This window comes from Amblyraja radiata, chromosome 7, assembly GCF_010909765.2.
Source record: "Amblyraja radiata isolate CabotCenter1 chromosome 7, sAmbRad1.1.pri, whole genome shotgun sequence".
Classification (NCBI taxonomy): Eukaryota; Metazoa; Chordata; class Chondrichthyes; order Rajiformes; family Rajidae; genus Amblyraja; species Amblyraja radiata.
Genome location: NC_045962.1, coordinates 74,531,285 through 74,549,565, shown reverse-complemented (window position 1 = coordinate 74,549,565; position 18,281 = coordinate 74,531,285). Strand labels below are relative to the sequence as shown.

Sequence of the window (18,281 nt, the reverse complement as noted above, 5' to 3'; positions counted from 1 at the left end):
TTGGCTGAAGCACATACAAATTACTATACACTGTAAAGAAAACATTGTGGTAAATCGCTATTTCGATGAAAGACAGCTGTAGGATGTTTCAACTCTTCTTACTGTATTATGAGCAAAAGTGGGTAGCCAATTTGCACATAGAACAGGGTGACACGTTGACGCAGCGTTAAAGTTGCTGACTTAGAGCCAGAGACCAGGGTTCGATCCTGACAATGGTTGCTGTCTGTACGCAATTTGTATGTTCTCTCCGTCACCTGCATGGATTTTTTTCCGAGATCTCCAGTTTCCTCCCACACACAAAAACGTACATGTTTGTAGACGAATTGACTTGGTAAAATTGTTCCTACTGTGTGTAAGATAGTGTTAGTGTGCGGGGATGACTGGTTGGCGCGGAATCGGTGGGCCGAAGGGCCTGTTTCTGCGCTGTTTCTCCAAACTGAACTAAAAAAAGTCCCAAATGTATTGAGAATGATGCAGGCAGTTCCCAGGATCAATAAACACTTGCTTCCACTCTAGTTCTTCTCTCCTTCCACCACTTCTGTGTGGCATCAGTGTCCCTGATGTATGGCCTTGTTCTCAAAACCATCCAGAATTTTGCTTCGTTCCTGTGAACAATTCTAAGCTAAAGATTCCAAAGAATCAGTGAAGAGACACATTACAATAAAACAGTCCTGACTATCTTGATTTTGGAAGATTTTGCAGAGACAGGGTAGGCAGTATTTGACCAAGGAAGGATAATGCCACAGATCTTTTAAGTTCATCTCAAAGGAAAGGATCATTGCGAAGTTGTTACAAAATTAAACAAACACAGAAATTATAGACCATGCTCGACTGCTTCTTTTTCTAGGTCAAAACTGATCAGCAAGAAAAAGTGACATACCTGTTCCAATATGGGTTTTAAAATGATCCTGAAGGCGTGAAATGAGGGTTGATAAAATTTCGATACCAAATAAAGCAACCTGTTTAAAAGAAAATAAATTTTCCGTTAATGTTTCATCAAAGCATCTAAATAAGGAACTGTAAGCAGTTGAAATTAAGCAGCTGAAATATTTTGTGACTATAGTAAGGAATGGTGCTTAAAAATAGGATAACGCCAAACAGGCTCAGAACCAGGAAGGAAACTGCAGGGTTGGGAAAACCGGAACATAGTAGAAGTGACCCAAAGCTGCAACATTTGTTAAAATGTCCAATTTGAATCCACAGACATTATTGATACATAGGGCAAAGAAACAGGGATGTTGGCACAGCAACGGGAGGTTACGTGGCTAAAATAAATTACCCCATCACGGCACATGAATCGGTGAAGTTGGATGAGTAAGTGACAGAATAAGTTGAAGGGCTGCAGGGAAAATAGGTGGTGTTGGATTGTTGTTCAGGAGGTTACTGTGGGACCAAAGATACTAGAGCACTTCTCTGATCTTTGTGTGGGACTGCGGGGCAAAACGGCCTCTTTCCGAATCATGACAATGTACAATCACTTTCTTCCACCGATTAAAAAGTAATCAAAGAATTTACTGCTGCAGACTGAAGATTCAACAGTTTAATCTCCACATCACATATAACAAATTGTACTTTTTACAATGCCATTAGGGCTAACCTGAATAGTATCAAGGATCCATAGGAAAGCTTTATCCTTCTTTTGAGGTTCCCATCTTATCCTATTGTTCAGATAACTTAAAACTACTAAACTAAATATACTGACCCGTCAGGGTTCAAAATCAGCATAGTTTTCTCTCAGTTTACTATCCTTCTGCTAAAATGTCTTCATACCCAACTTTCACCTTCGTGAACAATATAGTGATTACATCTCAAAAAGTACTGGAGTAACTCAGAGGATCAGGCCGCATCTCTGGAGAACATGGATATGGTGCTTGACACGCAGAGTTAAATCAAGTACTTTGTGTTTTTTGATCGAGATTCCCAACATCCGCAGTTCCTCGTGTCTTGTAATTACAATATCTTCATAAAACCCTTTTTGCCATCGAATTGAGGGGAACCAAAATGAGAAAGGTGATAGAGGCAGAGAGCAGATGGAGCATATTTAAATCAGAGGGCAAGGTGCCACAGAAAGTGAAGGAAGTGAAGAAGAAGGGACCCAACCCGAAACATCATATATCCTTGTTCTCCAAAGATGCCGCCTGACCCACCGAGTTATTCCTGACTCCTTTTGAACTTTCAAAACATTCCTCATGGTTTGACAGAACATTGGGATTAAAAAATGATTATCTCATTACCAAGGAAATCAGTAATACAATAGTCATTACAACTGAGCACAGAGACATGCATACATAGATTTTAAGATGCAAGTTTATTGAAATACAAAAGGTCGTACAAATATATTGCAATTCTTTTCCTTCAACAGCTGATGGCACTGCAGTGCATTATGGGTAATTACAAATGACCAGTTTATCATTAAGAAAGCACCTTTGTTGCGAAGAAATCAACATTAAACTGATCCTATTGTAATTAAACAATATTGTATCAGATATAAAAATAGCACTTGGAAAGATGATAAAAATTCACTGTTAGTTAAAAGTGTGATTGTTTAGCCTATCCTTCCTATAAAGTCAACATTTTGGCAACTATCCTTATCTTGGGGTTGTGGGGCTGTTCAATGAACGAATGGTGAGAACAGCACTGCTAACACCATTACAACACTTTCGCATCACCTGGGCGTAGGTCCAGTTTCTGGTGCAATTTTTGGAACCTTTCATTTATTAAGTGACAATTAGAATTAAATATAGATAATAGGTGCAGGAGTAGGCCATTTGGCCCTTTGTGCCTGTACCGCTGTTCAATATGATTGAATCCTGATCCACAAAGACCACATCTAACTCCCTCTTAAATATAGCCAATTAACTGGCCTCAACTACCTTCTGTGGCAGAGAATTCAAGAGATTCACCACTCTCTGTGTGAAAATGTTTTTCTCATCTGGTCCTAAAAGATTTCCCCCTTATCCTTAAACTGTGACCCCTTGTTCTGGACTTCCCCAACATTGGGAACAATCTTCCTGCATCTAGGCTGTCCAGTACATAGCTGTAAATTGTGTATGGACTATTTCAAACAGGTGGAAACTAAAATTAAATTTGGAAGGCATCAAGGGAAATAAATGGGATTAAGGACTTTATCATAAAGTTTACATATGTGTCTTTTTACAACACTGCACACAATAATTTGACAAAGATGGTCAAATTTCAAATTCCTTCAAAAAAGTTGACACATTATTGGGTTCATGACTGACATTATTGGGTTCATGACATGATCATGATTTTTGCCTCCACCACAGTGAGGAGGTGCTTGGAGGATACACTGTGGTGGATGTTAATTTGTGTTTAGTGTTGTTTATTATTGTATGATTGTATGTATGACTGCAGGCACGAAATTTCGTTCAGACCGTAAGGTCTGAATGACAAAAAAGGAATTCAATTCAATTCAATTCAACAAAAAATAGCATATTGATGGCAAGTTTCCGAAAATGGCATCAGAATACATAAATATGTTTTGTGTAACGGTTGTCATGTGGTGTTCACCAGTGACCTGGTTGGCACAGTAAGTGCGCATATTTCTTATTCCTTTCTATGTTTATGAACACATGGAACAATAAAATTGCAAACACTGTTTCCACCTCATTCACCTGATCATGTAGTAGAATACTGCATCCATTTGAGTGGACTGCACTTTACACATCATACACACAACGTACGTTTTCTGGGACACTCAAAGTTTTGGGACACTCAAACCAAACATTTTCACCAATGTGATCTTATGGATTTGAGCTATATCGATGGCCGATGATTCGTCAGGTTTGATTTGGGATGATTTTTTAGTAAGTAAAATGTCTCCGTAACGGTCGTTGTGGAGCTTCCGGAAGTCGACACGAAGGAATGAAGTTAGCGACTTCGTCCGAACGAAAGGTAAACAAGAGACAGTGTGTTGCCAAATTGAAGATTGGCTCAGTTTTTTAATTTTGATGACCAATTTATGTCCACATTTTTTTTTCAATTGATTTAAAAAAGTCGGGAAATATATATATCGTAAACAGTCGTTGCGTTTTTGACGCCACGATGTTTTTGATATATTAAATTGGAAAATAAGAAAAAATAATTCTTGCCCTAATATCGCTCTACCATAGGATACCTCGTTGGGTTTTTGAAAAGCATTAGAGGTTTGGAGTCTCCTTGGTTTAACTTACGGAGGTACCGACCCCGATAACGGTCGTTGTGATAATGGACACCAAGCACAACGACCGTTACGAGATCTTTGCTAGGCGGCATACCAGACATGTCACTGTATTTTTCTCCTGGTATTGATGAAGATATTTCCCTAGATCATTATCAAAACATATCTGCATGAGGGGCCAGATGAAGTTTATTTATGAATTAAATATTCATGACTATATGTGGCAGAGTTTTTAATGTCACATTTTTTGTGTCCAAATTGGTGATAAAACAATGAAAATTTGTCTGTTATGAAAAAATGTTTTTGGCTTTCGGTCTTGAAGTTATTTAATTTTTATCTGTTATTTGTAAAGTTTCACATGACGGGTAGATTTTTGTTAAGAACAGTGTAATGGTGTTAAAACCTGATTAATAATCTCGTTCCTCAAAATCTCTCCAGTATTGTAAAAAGACTCATATAGTTCAGGCCACAACACGAGTACTCTCTACAGGTCTGGTTACCACTGGAGAAAACAGAGATAATGAAAATGTTGCAGGGATTAGAAAATTAAACCTAAAAGTGGATTTATGCAGTCCAGGAGGATGCAGGCTGTCCTCCAAGCCCGAAACATAGAAAATAGGTGCAGGAGTAGGCCATTCGGCCCTTCGAGCCAGCACCACCATTCAATATGATCATGGCTGATCATCCAAACTCCGTACAGACAAGAACCCGCAGTCAGGATCGAACCCAGGTCTCTGGCGTTATAAGGCAGTAGGTCTACCGCTACGCCACCATGCCGTCCGTTTGCAACAATTAACAAGGAAGAGTAGTCGCATTTCTTAATGTAACATTTATGTCCACATGTGTAGGAAGGAACTGCAGGTGCTGGTTTAAACCAAAGATAGACATAAAAAGCTAGAGTAACTCATCGGGTCAGACAACATCTTTGGAGAAAAGGAATAGGTAACGTTTCGAGTTGAGACCCTTCTTCAGGCGTCTCGACCCGAAACGTCACCTATTCCTTTTCTCCAGAGATGTTGTTACTCTAGCTTTTTGTGTCTATCTTCGGTTTAAACCAGCATCTGCAGTTCCATCATATAAATATTACCAACTGTTATCATTGGAGGTAAAATTGTACTTTTGTAATACAGTTAAGTAAAAGAAATGTGACCTTTCTAGTATTAAAAAAGCAAATCCCATCAGGGTCAAAAACCAGGGATCTCTGTATCAGAAAATACTAAAGCCTACGCCACATCCGTTTTCTAAATGTATTCAAATTCAAATGCAGCCATTTTCTTTGAATACTTAATCTAATTTTTATACATTTTTATACATTTTGGTTTCACCATGTCGAAATGACAGTAGTGTTTATAAATGTTTTAAAGTGCCCTTTAATAAAATCTGACGATGTGCACTATAACCACATGTGATTTTTTCAATTGCTAACCACTAATTGTGGAGTACAGTGGCAAATAAATAAATAATGGGTCTTTGTCCATACATTGTGGAGGGCACTGTACATGCATTACAAGATACATGAACCACTGCAACAAAATTCCAACAAATTAAGTAGTTAAAGACATCCATTTTGTCTCATTAACACGAATGAACTAAGCTATCTTTTGATACAACTCTGATTTATGAAGTGCTGCTTAACATAAAATAACCATTAAGGCCATAAATTATGATGGTACCAAACTGTTCCTTTGAAGAGTCATTGGCTGCACACTGTCTGATAGATGGTACCAAAACAGTCGTACAAAACGGTTAAATGTGAAACAATTGGGCTGGAGTTGCCGCTTCTCCGCGCTGGCTGTGGGCCTGGGGCCGCTGGTGTCGTCGGTTGGGGCTGTCGGTTGGCCCAGCGAGGGAAGCAGAATGAGCTAGGGTTGTCGCTTCTCCGCGCTGGCGGTGGGCCTGGGAGCCGGTGGTCCAGCGGTCCGTATGTCTCCGGCCGCCCCTCGGGTGGGGATGGGACACTCAAGTGGGGGGGGGGGGTCCAGTGGCGGTTCGGCAGCGCTTGGCTGGGATGAGGCGCGGTTCTGTGTGCGTGCAGCTGCCAAGAGCAGGTGCAGTCTCCCCCCCCCCACCCTGGTCTCCCACTACTATCTGCCCACTGACAAATACAAACTTTAAAAAAGACCAAAAAAATCTGACACAAACTATACTCACTGAATCTACAGCGCTTTGTTCGATTTTTATTAAAAGCGTTTGACCGCTAAACAAATCCCATGATTCCTTGCGTTTTTCGGAATATCGAACTCGATATTCCGGATATCGGTATAAAAGTTATTTTACAATGCTTAATCCAAGCAGAGGTGAAACCGTCCACATTTCCGTGTGGTGTGTAATTTGAGTAACCATGGAAACATTCCATTCTCCGGTTTCATGAGGATCACGAGCATGTGATAAGATAAGGACGCCAATAATAACTGTTGCACTAAAATTTGCAAGAATGCAGCAACAGCAATGACATGTAACCATTCAGGTGTTGTGGTCAGAGTTATGCAAATTGCACCTGATGCAGCAGATGCACCAGATTGCTTCATTCAGGGAACTATTGCTAAACTAAGAAATCAAATGCCTTTGTAGCTGTGTGCGAAGGGAGCGGATGACCATTACTTGCCATTTACATGCTGAAATGCCCAGGCTGTTTCATCCTAAAGTAGGATATGGAACTGCAATGTGAACTTCAAGCCTTTCCATCTCAAATTACGTCTCTATTGGCAGAATACTTTCAGGATTTGCAATTGCTCTCCAAACTTCCATACCTGACAGAAATCAATTAGGGGCAGAACATTGGCACAGCTGATAGAGCTGCCCCTCAGAGTGCCATGAACATGGGTTCAATTCTGACCTCGGCTATCTGTGTGGAGTATATAATAATGGATGGGATTTATATAGCGCCTTTCTAGATACTCAAGGCAAGTCTTCCTGTGACGTGTGAGGAGACATACGGACCGCCGGAACACCGGCCCACCGCCAGCGCGGAGAAGCGACAACCCCAGCTCACCTCTACTTCTCTCGCTGGGCCAACCAGCAGCCTGGACTGACGACAGCAACGGCCCCAGGCCCACAGCCAGCGCGGAGAAGTGCCAACTCCAGCCCAATTGTTTCATATTTTACCGTTTTGTACGACTGTTTTGGTACCATCTATCAGACAGTGTGCAGCCAATGACTCTTCCTGGGGCCTGAATGCAATCACCTCCTACAAGGCGAAAACAGGAGGCAGCTAGAATGTCGGCGAAACATCACTCCCTGACGAGCTCAATGCGTTTTATGCACGCTTTGATAGGGAGAATACTGATGTGCCTTCCCGAGCCCCCATTCGCTGTGATGGTATTTCAGTCTCAGTCACAGAGGCCGACGTCAGGAAATCCTTCAGAGGGGCGAACCCCCGAAAAGCACCTGGACCTGATGGAGAAAAGCACCTGGACCTCGAGCTGTCTCCTCCCATCCCCCCGCCCTCGGGCTCCTCCTCCTCCCTTTTTCCTTCCTTCTCCCCCCACCCCCCATCAGTCTGAAGAAGAGTTTCGGCCCGAAACGTCACCTATTTCCTTCGCTCCATAGATGCTTCTGCACCCGCTGAGTTTCTCCAGCATTTTTGTGTACCTTGGACCTGATGGTATACCCGGTCGTGTTCTAAAAACCTGTGCGGACCAACTGGCTGGAGTTTTTACGGACATTTTCAACCTCTCACTTCTGAGATCTGAGGTCCCCACCTGCTTTAAGAGGGCATCAATTATACCAGTGCCCAAGAAGAGTAAGGTGACGTGCCTCAATGACTATCGACCAGTGGCACTAATGCCGGTGGTGATGAAGTGCTTTGAGAGGTTGATCATGGAGCAAATCAACTCCTACCTCTACAAAAACCTGGACCCACTGCAGTTCGCTTACCGCCACAACAGATCAACGGTGGATGCAATCTCGCTGGCCCTCCACTCCGCTCTGGACCACTTGGACAACAAAAACTCATATGTCAGGCTGTTATTCATTGATTACAGCTCGGCATTTAACACAATCATCCCCTCCAAGCTGGTTACCAAACTCGCAGAACAGGGTCTCTGCGCATCCCTCTGCAATTGGATCCTCGACTTCCACATTCACAGACCAGTCTGTTCGTATTGGTGGAAATGTGTCAGCCTCGATAACAATCAGCACGGGAGCACCTCAAGACTGCGTGCTCAGCCCCCTGCTGTACTCACTCTATACTCATGACTGCGTAGCCAGTCACAGTGTGAACTCCATCATCAAGTTCGCTGACGACACCACTGTTGTGGGACGTATCACTGATGGGGATGAGTCAGAGTGCAGAAGAGAGATCGAGCAACTGTCCATATGGTGCCAGCACAATAACCTGGCCCTCAGCACCAGCAAAACCAAGGAACTGATTGTGGACTTTGGAAGGAGTAGGAGGGGGACCCACAGCCCCATCTATATCAACGGGTCGATGGTTGAAAGGGTCAAGAGCTTCAAATTCCTGGGCGTGCACATCTCTGAAGATCTCTCCTGGTCCGAGAACACTAATGCAATTATCAAGAAAGCTCATCAGCGCCTCTACTTCCTGAGAAGATTACGGAGAGTCGATTTGTCAAGGAAGGCTCTCTCTAACTTCCACAGGTGCACAGTAGAGAGCATGCTGACCAGTTGCATCATGGCTTGGTTCGGCAATTTGAGCGCCCTGGAGAGGAAAAGACTACAAAAAGTAGTAACACTGCCCAGTCCATCATCGGCTCTGACCTTCCTTCCATCGAGGGGATTTATCGCAGTCGCTGCCTCAAAAAGGCTGGCAGCATCATCAAAGACCCACACCATCCTGGCCACACACTCATCTCCCCGCTACCTTCAGGTAGAAGGTACAGGAGCCTGAAGACTGCGACAACCAGGTTCAGGAATAGCTGCTTCCCCACAGCCATCAGGCTATCAAACCTGGCTCGGACAAAACTCTGATTATTAATAACCCATTTTCTGTTATTTGCACTTTATCAGTTTATTTATTCATGTGTGTATATATTTATATTATGGTATATGGACACACTTATCCGTTTTGTAGTAAATGCCTACTACGTTCTGTGTGCTGAAGCAAAGCAAGAATTTCATTGTCCTATACAGGGACACATGACAATAAACTCACTTGAACTTGAACGTGGGTTTCTTCCAAGTGTCCTAGTTCTCTCTCCCCCCCCCCCCCCACCCCCGTGCCCTACCGAGACTCGCATCGATTTCTCCTCTTTCCCTACATTCCTTCCTTCGGCTAAACAATCGCAACTTTTCAATCCTTTTCTCATACTGTTTTTTCCATCTCTGGTCTTTGTCCAACAATTTGCCTATCAAAGAAACACTACCTATTACTTATCACGCGTTATCCTGCCATCCTCTCTTCTAGCTCTCTCTTCCCCCCCCCCCCCCCCAACAACCATTCTGAAGAGGTCCTGACCCAAAACGTCACCTATCCACGTTCTCCAAGAATGCTGTGACCCGCTGAGTTACAACAGCACTGTGTCCCCCTCCCCCCCCCCCCACCCCACCAAAGTACATCAAGTTTTTAAAAAGGGAAAAGCTGTTTATCTTGCACTCTTCCACTTCAATCAGAGATAATGATATAATGAAAAAGATTAAAATTTACAAAACTGGGAATGGAGGTTTTGAAGATGTGGCATACATTTGGAAGCATCTCCCTCCAGAGAAATTAAAGGATATATTCAAGATCAACCAGAGCATGTTGGTACAAAACTAGAATATTACAATTGCAGGTAATAAAAAATAGATCAGAATGAAGCGATTTATTGAACTTTTTCACCAACAGCATTACATGAGAAATAGGAATAATAAAAATTAGCTCTCTCTGCACATTTACCAGATACAGCTTCGGAAAGACAGCTAAATAAAACATTAGAGATAAACAGATGCTTCCCTGTACCTCCCCACCAACCTCCCATTGACTTAAATATAGTAAGTGAGGGAATTTGTTTTAGAAAGATAACAGTACTTCATGCCCAACAAGTTTCCAAATGCAACCAGATAAATTTTTAAAAATCAGCAAAATTGAAGGCTCTGCACAAAGTGTATACTACCAAATATATGAATGATAGGAAACATAGATAAAAATAGATAAAACTCAGTCAATCACTTAATAGTTACGAGAGCAAGAACAGGTGGACAAAAAAAATTGGTAGTTTAAAAAAAATAATCCTTAAATACAGTACAACGCCTTTTTATCTTCATATAAACGTAATCGTTTAAATGTGACCTTTTAAAAACTGTATGATGACTGGGCGAAATGATTACATTGAAAATACACAAATCTGGCAGCAACAAAGAAGCAACAACGAGAAAAAACTCCTTGTATAAGAAAAGGTGTACTCAAAAACTACTGCTGCAGAAATCGATATTAAACTATTTTAATTTTAAAATATCAAAACAGGGAACAAGAGTGAAATTAACTAAAAACCTGATAGGGGTAATGATTCAACCAGTGGTGAAATTCCACTAATTCCATGCCGACCAACAGTCATCCATTCACACTAGTTTTGTGTTATTCCAATTTCGCATCCTACACGCTAGGGGTAATTAACAGAGGCCAATTAACCTACAAACCTGCACGTCTTTGGAATGTGGGAGGATCAGTAAAGGTGTCACAGGGAGAAGGCAGGAGAATGGGGTTCAGAGGGAAAGATAAATCAGCCACGATAGAATGGCCGAGTTGATTCGATGGGCCAAATGGCCTAATTCCGCTCTTATGACATAAACCGCAGCACCCGGAGAAAACCCACGTGCGAATGTGTAAAGTCCACAGAGACAGCACCAGGATTGAACCAGGATATATGGCGCTTTGAGGCAGCAGCTGTACCACTGTATTTGAATTAGCATAAGAGTCAATAGTGTTTTATGCTCGTATGTCTCAGATACACCAATGAAATTCTTACTTGCTGTAGCACAACAGGATACGTAAACATAGTACACTGTAAACAATATAACAATAATATAATAAATGATTAACAAACAGCCTAGGATGAGCCTTGTCTTTTAAAGTTGACAAGTTGGATATCATTTCCTATGTTTAATTTTATAGCAGTTGGAAGAAGGGCCTGGACCCTAAACATCACCCATTCCTTCTCTCCAGAGATGCTGCCTATCCCGCTGAGTTACTCCAGCATTTTGTGTCTACCTTCATTTTCAATGAATATGGGTGTGAACAAAGACTGCAAGCAAAATGTCAAAAATGTATGGCACTGTAGGTCATTTGAATGGTGGGAATGAATGAGAAAGTTGTACAGGCACTGGTTGTTTCCATAAGACCATAAGACATAGGAGCAGAATTAGGCCATTCAGTCCATCGAGTCTACTCTGCCATTCAATTATGGCTGATCCATTTTCCCCTCACAACTGCATTCTCCGGCCCTCTCCCCATAACCTGACACCCTTCCTAATCAATAACCTATCAATCTCCATCTTAAAAATACTCCAATGCCTTGGCCTCCACAGCCACCTCTGGCAATTACCACCCCTTGGCTAAAGAAATTCTTCTTCACCTCCATTCTGAGGCTGTGCCCTCTGATCCTCGACGCTCATTCCTGGCATTTTCTACTTCTATTTCAGATTTCTAATATCCGTAGTTTTTGATTTTCAATTTAGAATATGCAACTTGGTGTTTCTACTGCCTTCCAATTCAAATTTAAACCTAAAGCATTCTGATTGTCATTTTTTTTTAAATTGCTTTCTGCCACATTGTCTCAAGATCCACCCTACAAAAACAAACTCTCACCTTTTTAATTTAGTTTAGAGATACAGTGCATAAACAGGCCCTTTGGCCTACTGGGTCCGCACCGACCAGCGATTCCCACACATCAACACTATCCTACATACACAAGGGACAATTTACAATTATACCAAGCCAATTAACCTACAAACCGGTACGTTTTTGGAATGTGGGAAGAAATCGAAGAGCTCTTTGAGAAAACCCACACGGTCACGGGGAGAATGTACAAACTCTGTACAGACTGCACCCGTAGCCGGGATCGAACCCGGGTCTCTGGCGCTGCAAGCGCTGTAAGGCAGCAACTCTACCGCTATATGCCACCAGAGTCACTGATCGCAAATCCATTCTACAGAATATCTCACATCACTCCATTTTTGATTTTCTATGTTGACTCCCATCTCCCAGTATTTATAAATCTTCAGACCACATGCAAATGACACACAATTCTTCTGCCCATTACTCCAATACAAACAGAACTCTGCAGTCATCAGCTTGTCCTTGACCTATGTAAAAGCTCCACTTTAAACCACTTTCTTTTTTAAATCAAAACTGTTCAAATCAGTTCCATATAACCTGCCACTATTACCTTCACAGAATCCCATACCATCAGAAACTTAAACAGAGATCTCATACTATGGTTACAAAAACAAGTCTTGGCCATAATATGGCAAGTACTTATTTCTCAATTCCTCAAATATCTTTCTGCCATTAAAAACATTTTTTTTTTTTTTTAAAGGACAAGTGTTTACAAATTTAGTGACAATTAAAATGTTTTTAAATTGCTAAATGATCAAAACAAATTAAAGATATTTTCAATAGACAATAGGTACAGGAGTAGACCATTTGGCCCTTCGAGCCAGCACCGTGATATCATGGCTGATCATCCACAATGAGTAAACTCCCTTCTCCCCATATCCCCTGACACCGCTATCTTTAAGAGCTCTAACTCTCTCTTAAAAGCATCCAGAGAACCAGCCTCCACTGCCTTCTGAGGCAGAGAATTCCATAGACTCACAACTCATCTCCGTTCTAAATGGCCTACCCCTTATTCTTAAACTGTGCACCCTTTCTGAGCCCATTGACTTACAAATTCAAATGAGAAAATGGAGTTGGATTGGACAGACCCTCAACAAACCTGCCACAAACATCACCCGGCAGGCCCTGAAATGGAACCCCCAGGGGAAAAGGAAACGAGGTTGCCCCAGGAACAGCTGGAGAAGAGGTGTCCAGACAGAAATGTCAGAGAGTGGGCTCAACTGGGGAGATCTCGAAAGAACTGCCATCAACCGAGTGAGGTGAAGGACATTTGTCAATGGCCTATGTTCCCGAGTGGAGCAAAGGGTTCAAGAAGAAGTTCTAAATGGCTTACCCCTTATTCTTAAACTGTGGTCCCTGGTTCTGGACTCCCCCATGCGTGTCCAAACCTGAATAATTTTATATATTTTAATGGTTAAAACATAACCATTTTGCTACAAAGCTATATTATGGCACATTTCAGAAACCAACATACAATGTAATGCACAGTAATTCAGTTAGTGACCCAATTTTAAACCGATCTCAGTCAGCCACTGTATCAATTTACCCAACAAGATGCATTTCACTCAGTTGCTAATCCTGGTAGAGGATTAGAATTACTGCAGCATCATAATGAAGTGTTACAACTTGAAACAGAACTTCATTTAATTGCAACTATTAAAATCCAAGTGATTTGGAGAGAGGAAAGAGACCTTTATCCACAGATTAAACCTCCTTGATTGATTCAATTATACTTTACTGCCACATCTACCTAGGTACAATGAAATTATTAGTCTTTGTATACAATACACAAAGTACACAAAGAACCGCCCACATATCTGGCACTGACAAAGTTACAAAAGTAATCATAAGATCATTAGTGAAAAGAGTGGAATTCGACCATTCAGTCCATCAAGTCTACTCTGCCATTCAATCATGGCTGAGCTATCTCTCCCTCCTAACCCCATTCTCCTGCCTTCTCACCATAACCTCTGACACCCGTACAAATGAAGAATCTATCTATCTCTGCTTAAATATATCCACTAACTTTACCTCCACAACCACCTTCAGTGGCAAAGAATTCGAGGTCCCGAAAGTCCCTCCTTGTTCTCACCGTACCCGCCCCCACTCAGTCCTATCTTGTTCTCAGCTCCCCCTCCCCACACCTTCCCTCGCCAGGTCTCCATTTGTTCTTGGCACCCCCCTCCCCCCCCCCCGCTGGGTCCCTCTTTGTTGTCGGCTGCCTGCCCCCCTCTTCATGGCTCCTCAGCCCAACCAGCTCTCCCCCTCATACAGTTCACCAGTTAGTCGTCACTCTCCTCTCCACTCCTTCAGCCTTCGTGACTCCCACAGCCGACCTTGAAGGCGCAGGAGGTTAGTTCCCCCCCAGTGTTCCTCCTCCCAGCCCTATGTCCAGCATCCACTGGTCCAACTCTCCCCTTCTTCCGGTTCCCGGTCTTTGGGGACGAGCGGGAGATGAACCTCAGCCCCACTCCAGACGCGTACCATGTCCGTCAACGCCGGTGGATTAGGGCTAAGTTCGGAGGTGGCTCCCCTCGTTGTCAGTAACTCGGGGCCGATTTCAGAGGCGGCTCGGTCGACCCCAGTGGCTAGTTCGGATGTTACAACCTGTGAATACAACCTTAGGATATCCAGTTTGTCAATCTATCTCACAAAGGAGTCTAAACAAGGACTAAAGGAGTCAAACAAGGACTGAAATGGCGAGTTCCCGGAATGAGCATCTTTGACATCAGAGCAGTCTTTGATCAAGCATGCATCACCACTAAAATTGTAGTCAATGGGCATCAAAGGGAAAATACTCAGATGACGTCATAGTTTGTAAGGTGGAAGTCCTTCAGAGGCAAAATCATCCTGGAACCGCAACCTTGTCCCAACCATCTTTCACCGCTTCATTAATGACCTGCTCTGCAATGCAATCGATGCCCACTGGCATGTAATGTATATACACACATAAATTACTTGGACACAAATGTAGATTAGTTAGTAAGTTTGTAGATGACACCAAAATTGGTCGAGTTGCAGACAGCGAAGAAGTCTGTCAAAGGATACAGCAGGATAGAGACCTGTTACAGGTGTGGACATAAAAATGTCAGATAAAGTTTAGACAGAGAAACTGTGAGGTACTTCACTTTGGGAGATTAAATACAAGGAGAAAGTATGCAGTTCATGATAGCACCCTTAACAGCTGTGATGCACAAAGGATTAAATGATCAGCTACAAGGGAAAATTGGGCGAATTTGGTTGTTTTCTCTGAAGACTCAGAGGCTGAGGACGACATAAGAGAAGTACATAAAATTATGAGAAGCATAGATAGGGTAGTCTTTTTCCCCCATGATGTTTATGCCAAATACTAGAGGACATAGATTTAAGCATGCGAGGAGGCAAGTTTAGCTGGGACGTTTTTTGTTTTTTTCAGGTAGTGGTAGTACCTGAAATGCACTACCAGGTGATAGAAATGTTTTGAGGCATTTAGACGACCATGTGAACATGCAGGGAATTAAGTGATATGGACCACATGTAGGCAGGTGGGGTTAGTGTAAAATGGCATCATGGTTGGCACAGACATTATGGCCTGAAAAACCTGTTCCTCCCAGTACTGATCTATGCTCTATGAACCTTCATAAGGATGATTGCAACAGTTTAAGGTGGGACAGTACACCGCCTTCTCAAAGTCAATTAGAAAAGGGCAAGAGCTGGACTAACCCCAAAAATCCAATCCTCTCCAGGATTCAATCTAGAATAGCTAAAATGCCTCAAAATAATTTGAAAATTAGGCATTTTTCTCTTGAAGACCAAAAATGCTTGTGGTTTTATTGTGGCATCATGGAACCTTAATAAAAACTGAAGTTGATGGGAACCAAGGACAAAACTTTCCACTCACATTAAGGAAAATGATTGCAGTCTTAAGAGATGAATCACATCAGCTCCAGGACACTGCTGCAAAGACCATGTTTCTGGCTCAACCAGCTGATTCTCCAACACAAAAGCAAAACTGCAAATGTTTGCACAATATTAAATTCCATTCTCAACTCTTCATATGTAAGTGGTGTTCAAAATATGCAGCAAAACCTGTATCACATGCAATAAGAGAATGAGAAATAGGATGCACACTACACAGAAGTGTTGGGGAATGAGTATCTGAAAACAACATTATTAAGCAGGACCTACACAGTGAATGGTCGGTCTCTGAGGAGTGTTGTAGAGTAGAGGGCTCCAGGAGTGCATGGTTTTCCTTGAATGTGGAGTCGCAGGTAGATAGGGTAGCCAAAAGGGCGCTTGGCACATTGGCTTTCAGTGAGACAATTGAAGTTGGGAGGTCATGTTGCAGATGTTTAAGACATTCATGAGGCCGCATTTAGAGTATTGTGTTCGGTTCTGGGTGCCATGTTATAGGAAAGATGTTGGCAAGCTGGAAAGGGTACAGAGAGTTACAAGGACGTTGCCAGGGCTAGAGGGTCTGAGATATAGCAGGCATGAGACAGGAAAAAACTGGGGGAAAAAAGAGATGGGGTCCAGGGGGCATTGCCCTCTGGTAGGGTTCCACGGGGCAACGCCCCGGCAGGGGTAAAAGGGGGCAGTGCCCGCTTTATGCAGATTTTGTTTTTGATAACTGTACCTTGAAATTACACCGTTTTCTTGCCAGTTTACCCTTAATTTCTCGCAGGGTCTTCCCCACTCACACGGAACCCCTCACTGCCCTTACTCACAGGGACCCCCCCCCCTTACCTTTGCTCACATTCACAGGGACCCCCTCACTGCTCACACTCACAGGGACCCCCCCCCCTTACCTTTGCTCACACTCACAGGAAACCCCGCACCTTTGCTCACTCACAGGAAACCCCGCACCATTACTCACTCACAGGGAGCTCTTTCGCCTTTGCTCACACTGACAGGGACGTCCCCTCACCTTTACTCACACTCATGGAGACTCCCCCCTCTGCTCACCAGGGCTCACACACACTCCCTCTACTTGCTTGACACCGACAAGGCCCCGGCCCTGCAGCCGCGCCCCGGTCTTTCCCAGCCTAGTTCCCACTCTCCCGCGCCACCAGTCCTCGCCCTGTTCTGCCCCTGGACGTCTCTCTCGTCCAATCTGCGCACTCGATCATCAGTCCCACTATCTCGCGGAAGGTAATTTATAGAGATTTAGACATATTTTATTTTTTAACGAATTTCAAAATCCGCGGGGAAATCTAATGCCTGGCTATAAGGATAGGTTGAGTAGGCTGGGACTCAAGAGGATGAGGGGTGATCTTATGGATGTGTATAAAATCATGAGAGGAATAGACCAGGTAAATGCACAGAGACTCTTGCCCAGAGTAGGTGAATCGAGGGCAGAGGTTTAAGGTGAAGGGGAAAATATTTAATAGGAATCTGAGGGGTAACTGGTTTTACACAAAGGGTAGTGGGTGTATGGAACAAGCTGCCAGAGGAGGTAATTGAGGCAGGGACTATCTCAACATTTAAGAAACTGTTAAACAAGTACATGCATAGGACAGGTTTGGAGGGCATATGAACCAAACACAGGCAGGTGGGACTAGTGTAGCTGAGACATGTCGGCCGTTGTGGGCAAGTTAGGCCAAAGGCCTGTTTCCACACTGTATCACTCTATGACTAAAAGCCAGAAACAAAGTTGCACATGCAGAAGATCTGAATTCTCTTTGCCATTTCAGCACTATCAAATGGGCCCACACTATTGATACCAAAGAAAATAAATTTACTGACCAGCCATGTGAATAGTACAGCTACAAGGGGAGGTTGGAGACCAGAAGCCCTGTGGCCAGTGATTCATATCCATCCCATCTCCTCAAAGCCTTTTTACCAATTAAAAAGGTACAAGGAAGGTAAAACGCATACCACCTGTATGTGTATATATAGCACTGCTATATATACACATACACATGTATATTCTAATTAGCAAAGTTGAAGTAATTCATATGATTGGCAACCAAACCTGCAACTTTAACAGCACCCAAAAATGACCATCCTGAAGTCACACAACAACGCCAACAACTGCAAGCTCCCCTCCGTCACATCCCTAACTTAAGAGTAAATGAGCGTTCCGTCATTGAAATGATCCAAAGATGTTCTCAAAGCTTCTCAAAAATGAAATGTCACCATAAACCAGTGAGTATCCCAATGCCAAAACCACTTAGAAATTGAGTAAGAGCATTCAGAATGGCATCAACATTTTAAGTCTATTCATTGGAAGAACTCCTAAACAGCAAATGTGCACCAATTCAAGCCATCTACCACCTAACTTGTCAAAAATCTCCTTCTGAATGTTATCTAGCATCAGCAAGAGGAGGAGGAGTGTATAGAATTATG

The 18,281-nt window shown here is 42.8% G+C and overlaps 1 protein-coding gene and 1 non-coding gene across 2 annotated transcripts in view; one reads left to right on the top strand and one right to left on the bottom strand.

The window, feature by feature from the left end:
• The window catches only part of clasp1 (cytoplasmic linker associated protein 1), a 193,340-nt gene that overhangs the window by 154,256 nt on the left and 20,803 nt on the right, over positions 1–18,281 (bottom strand). The window contains 1 exon segment of the mRNA XM_033024813.1: positions 881–959. Coding sequence (XP_032880704.1) covers positions 881–959 — 79 coding nt within the window.
• Positions 2,582–2,708, top strand: LOC116975711. The gene has a single exon (XR_004412714.1). It is a non-coding gene; the product is annotated as a U4atac minor spliceosomal RNA (small nuclear RNA).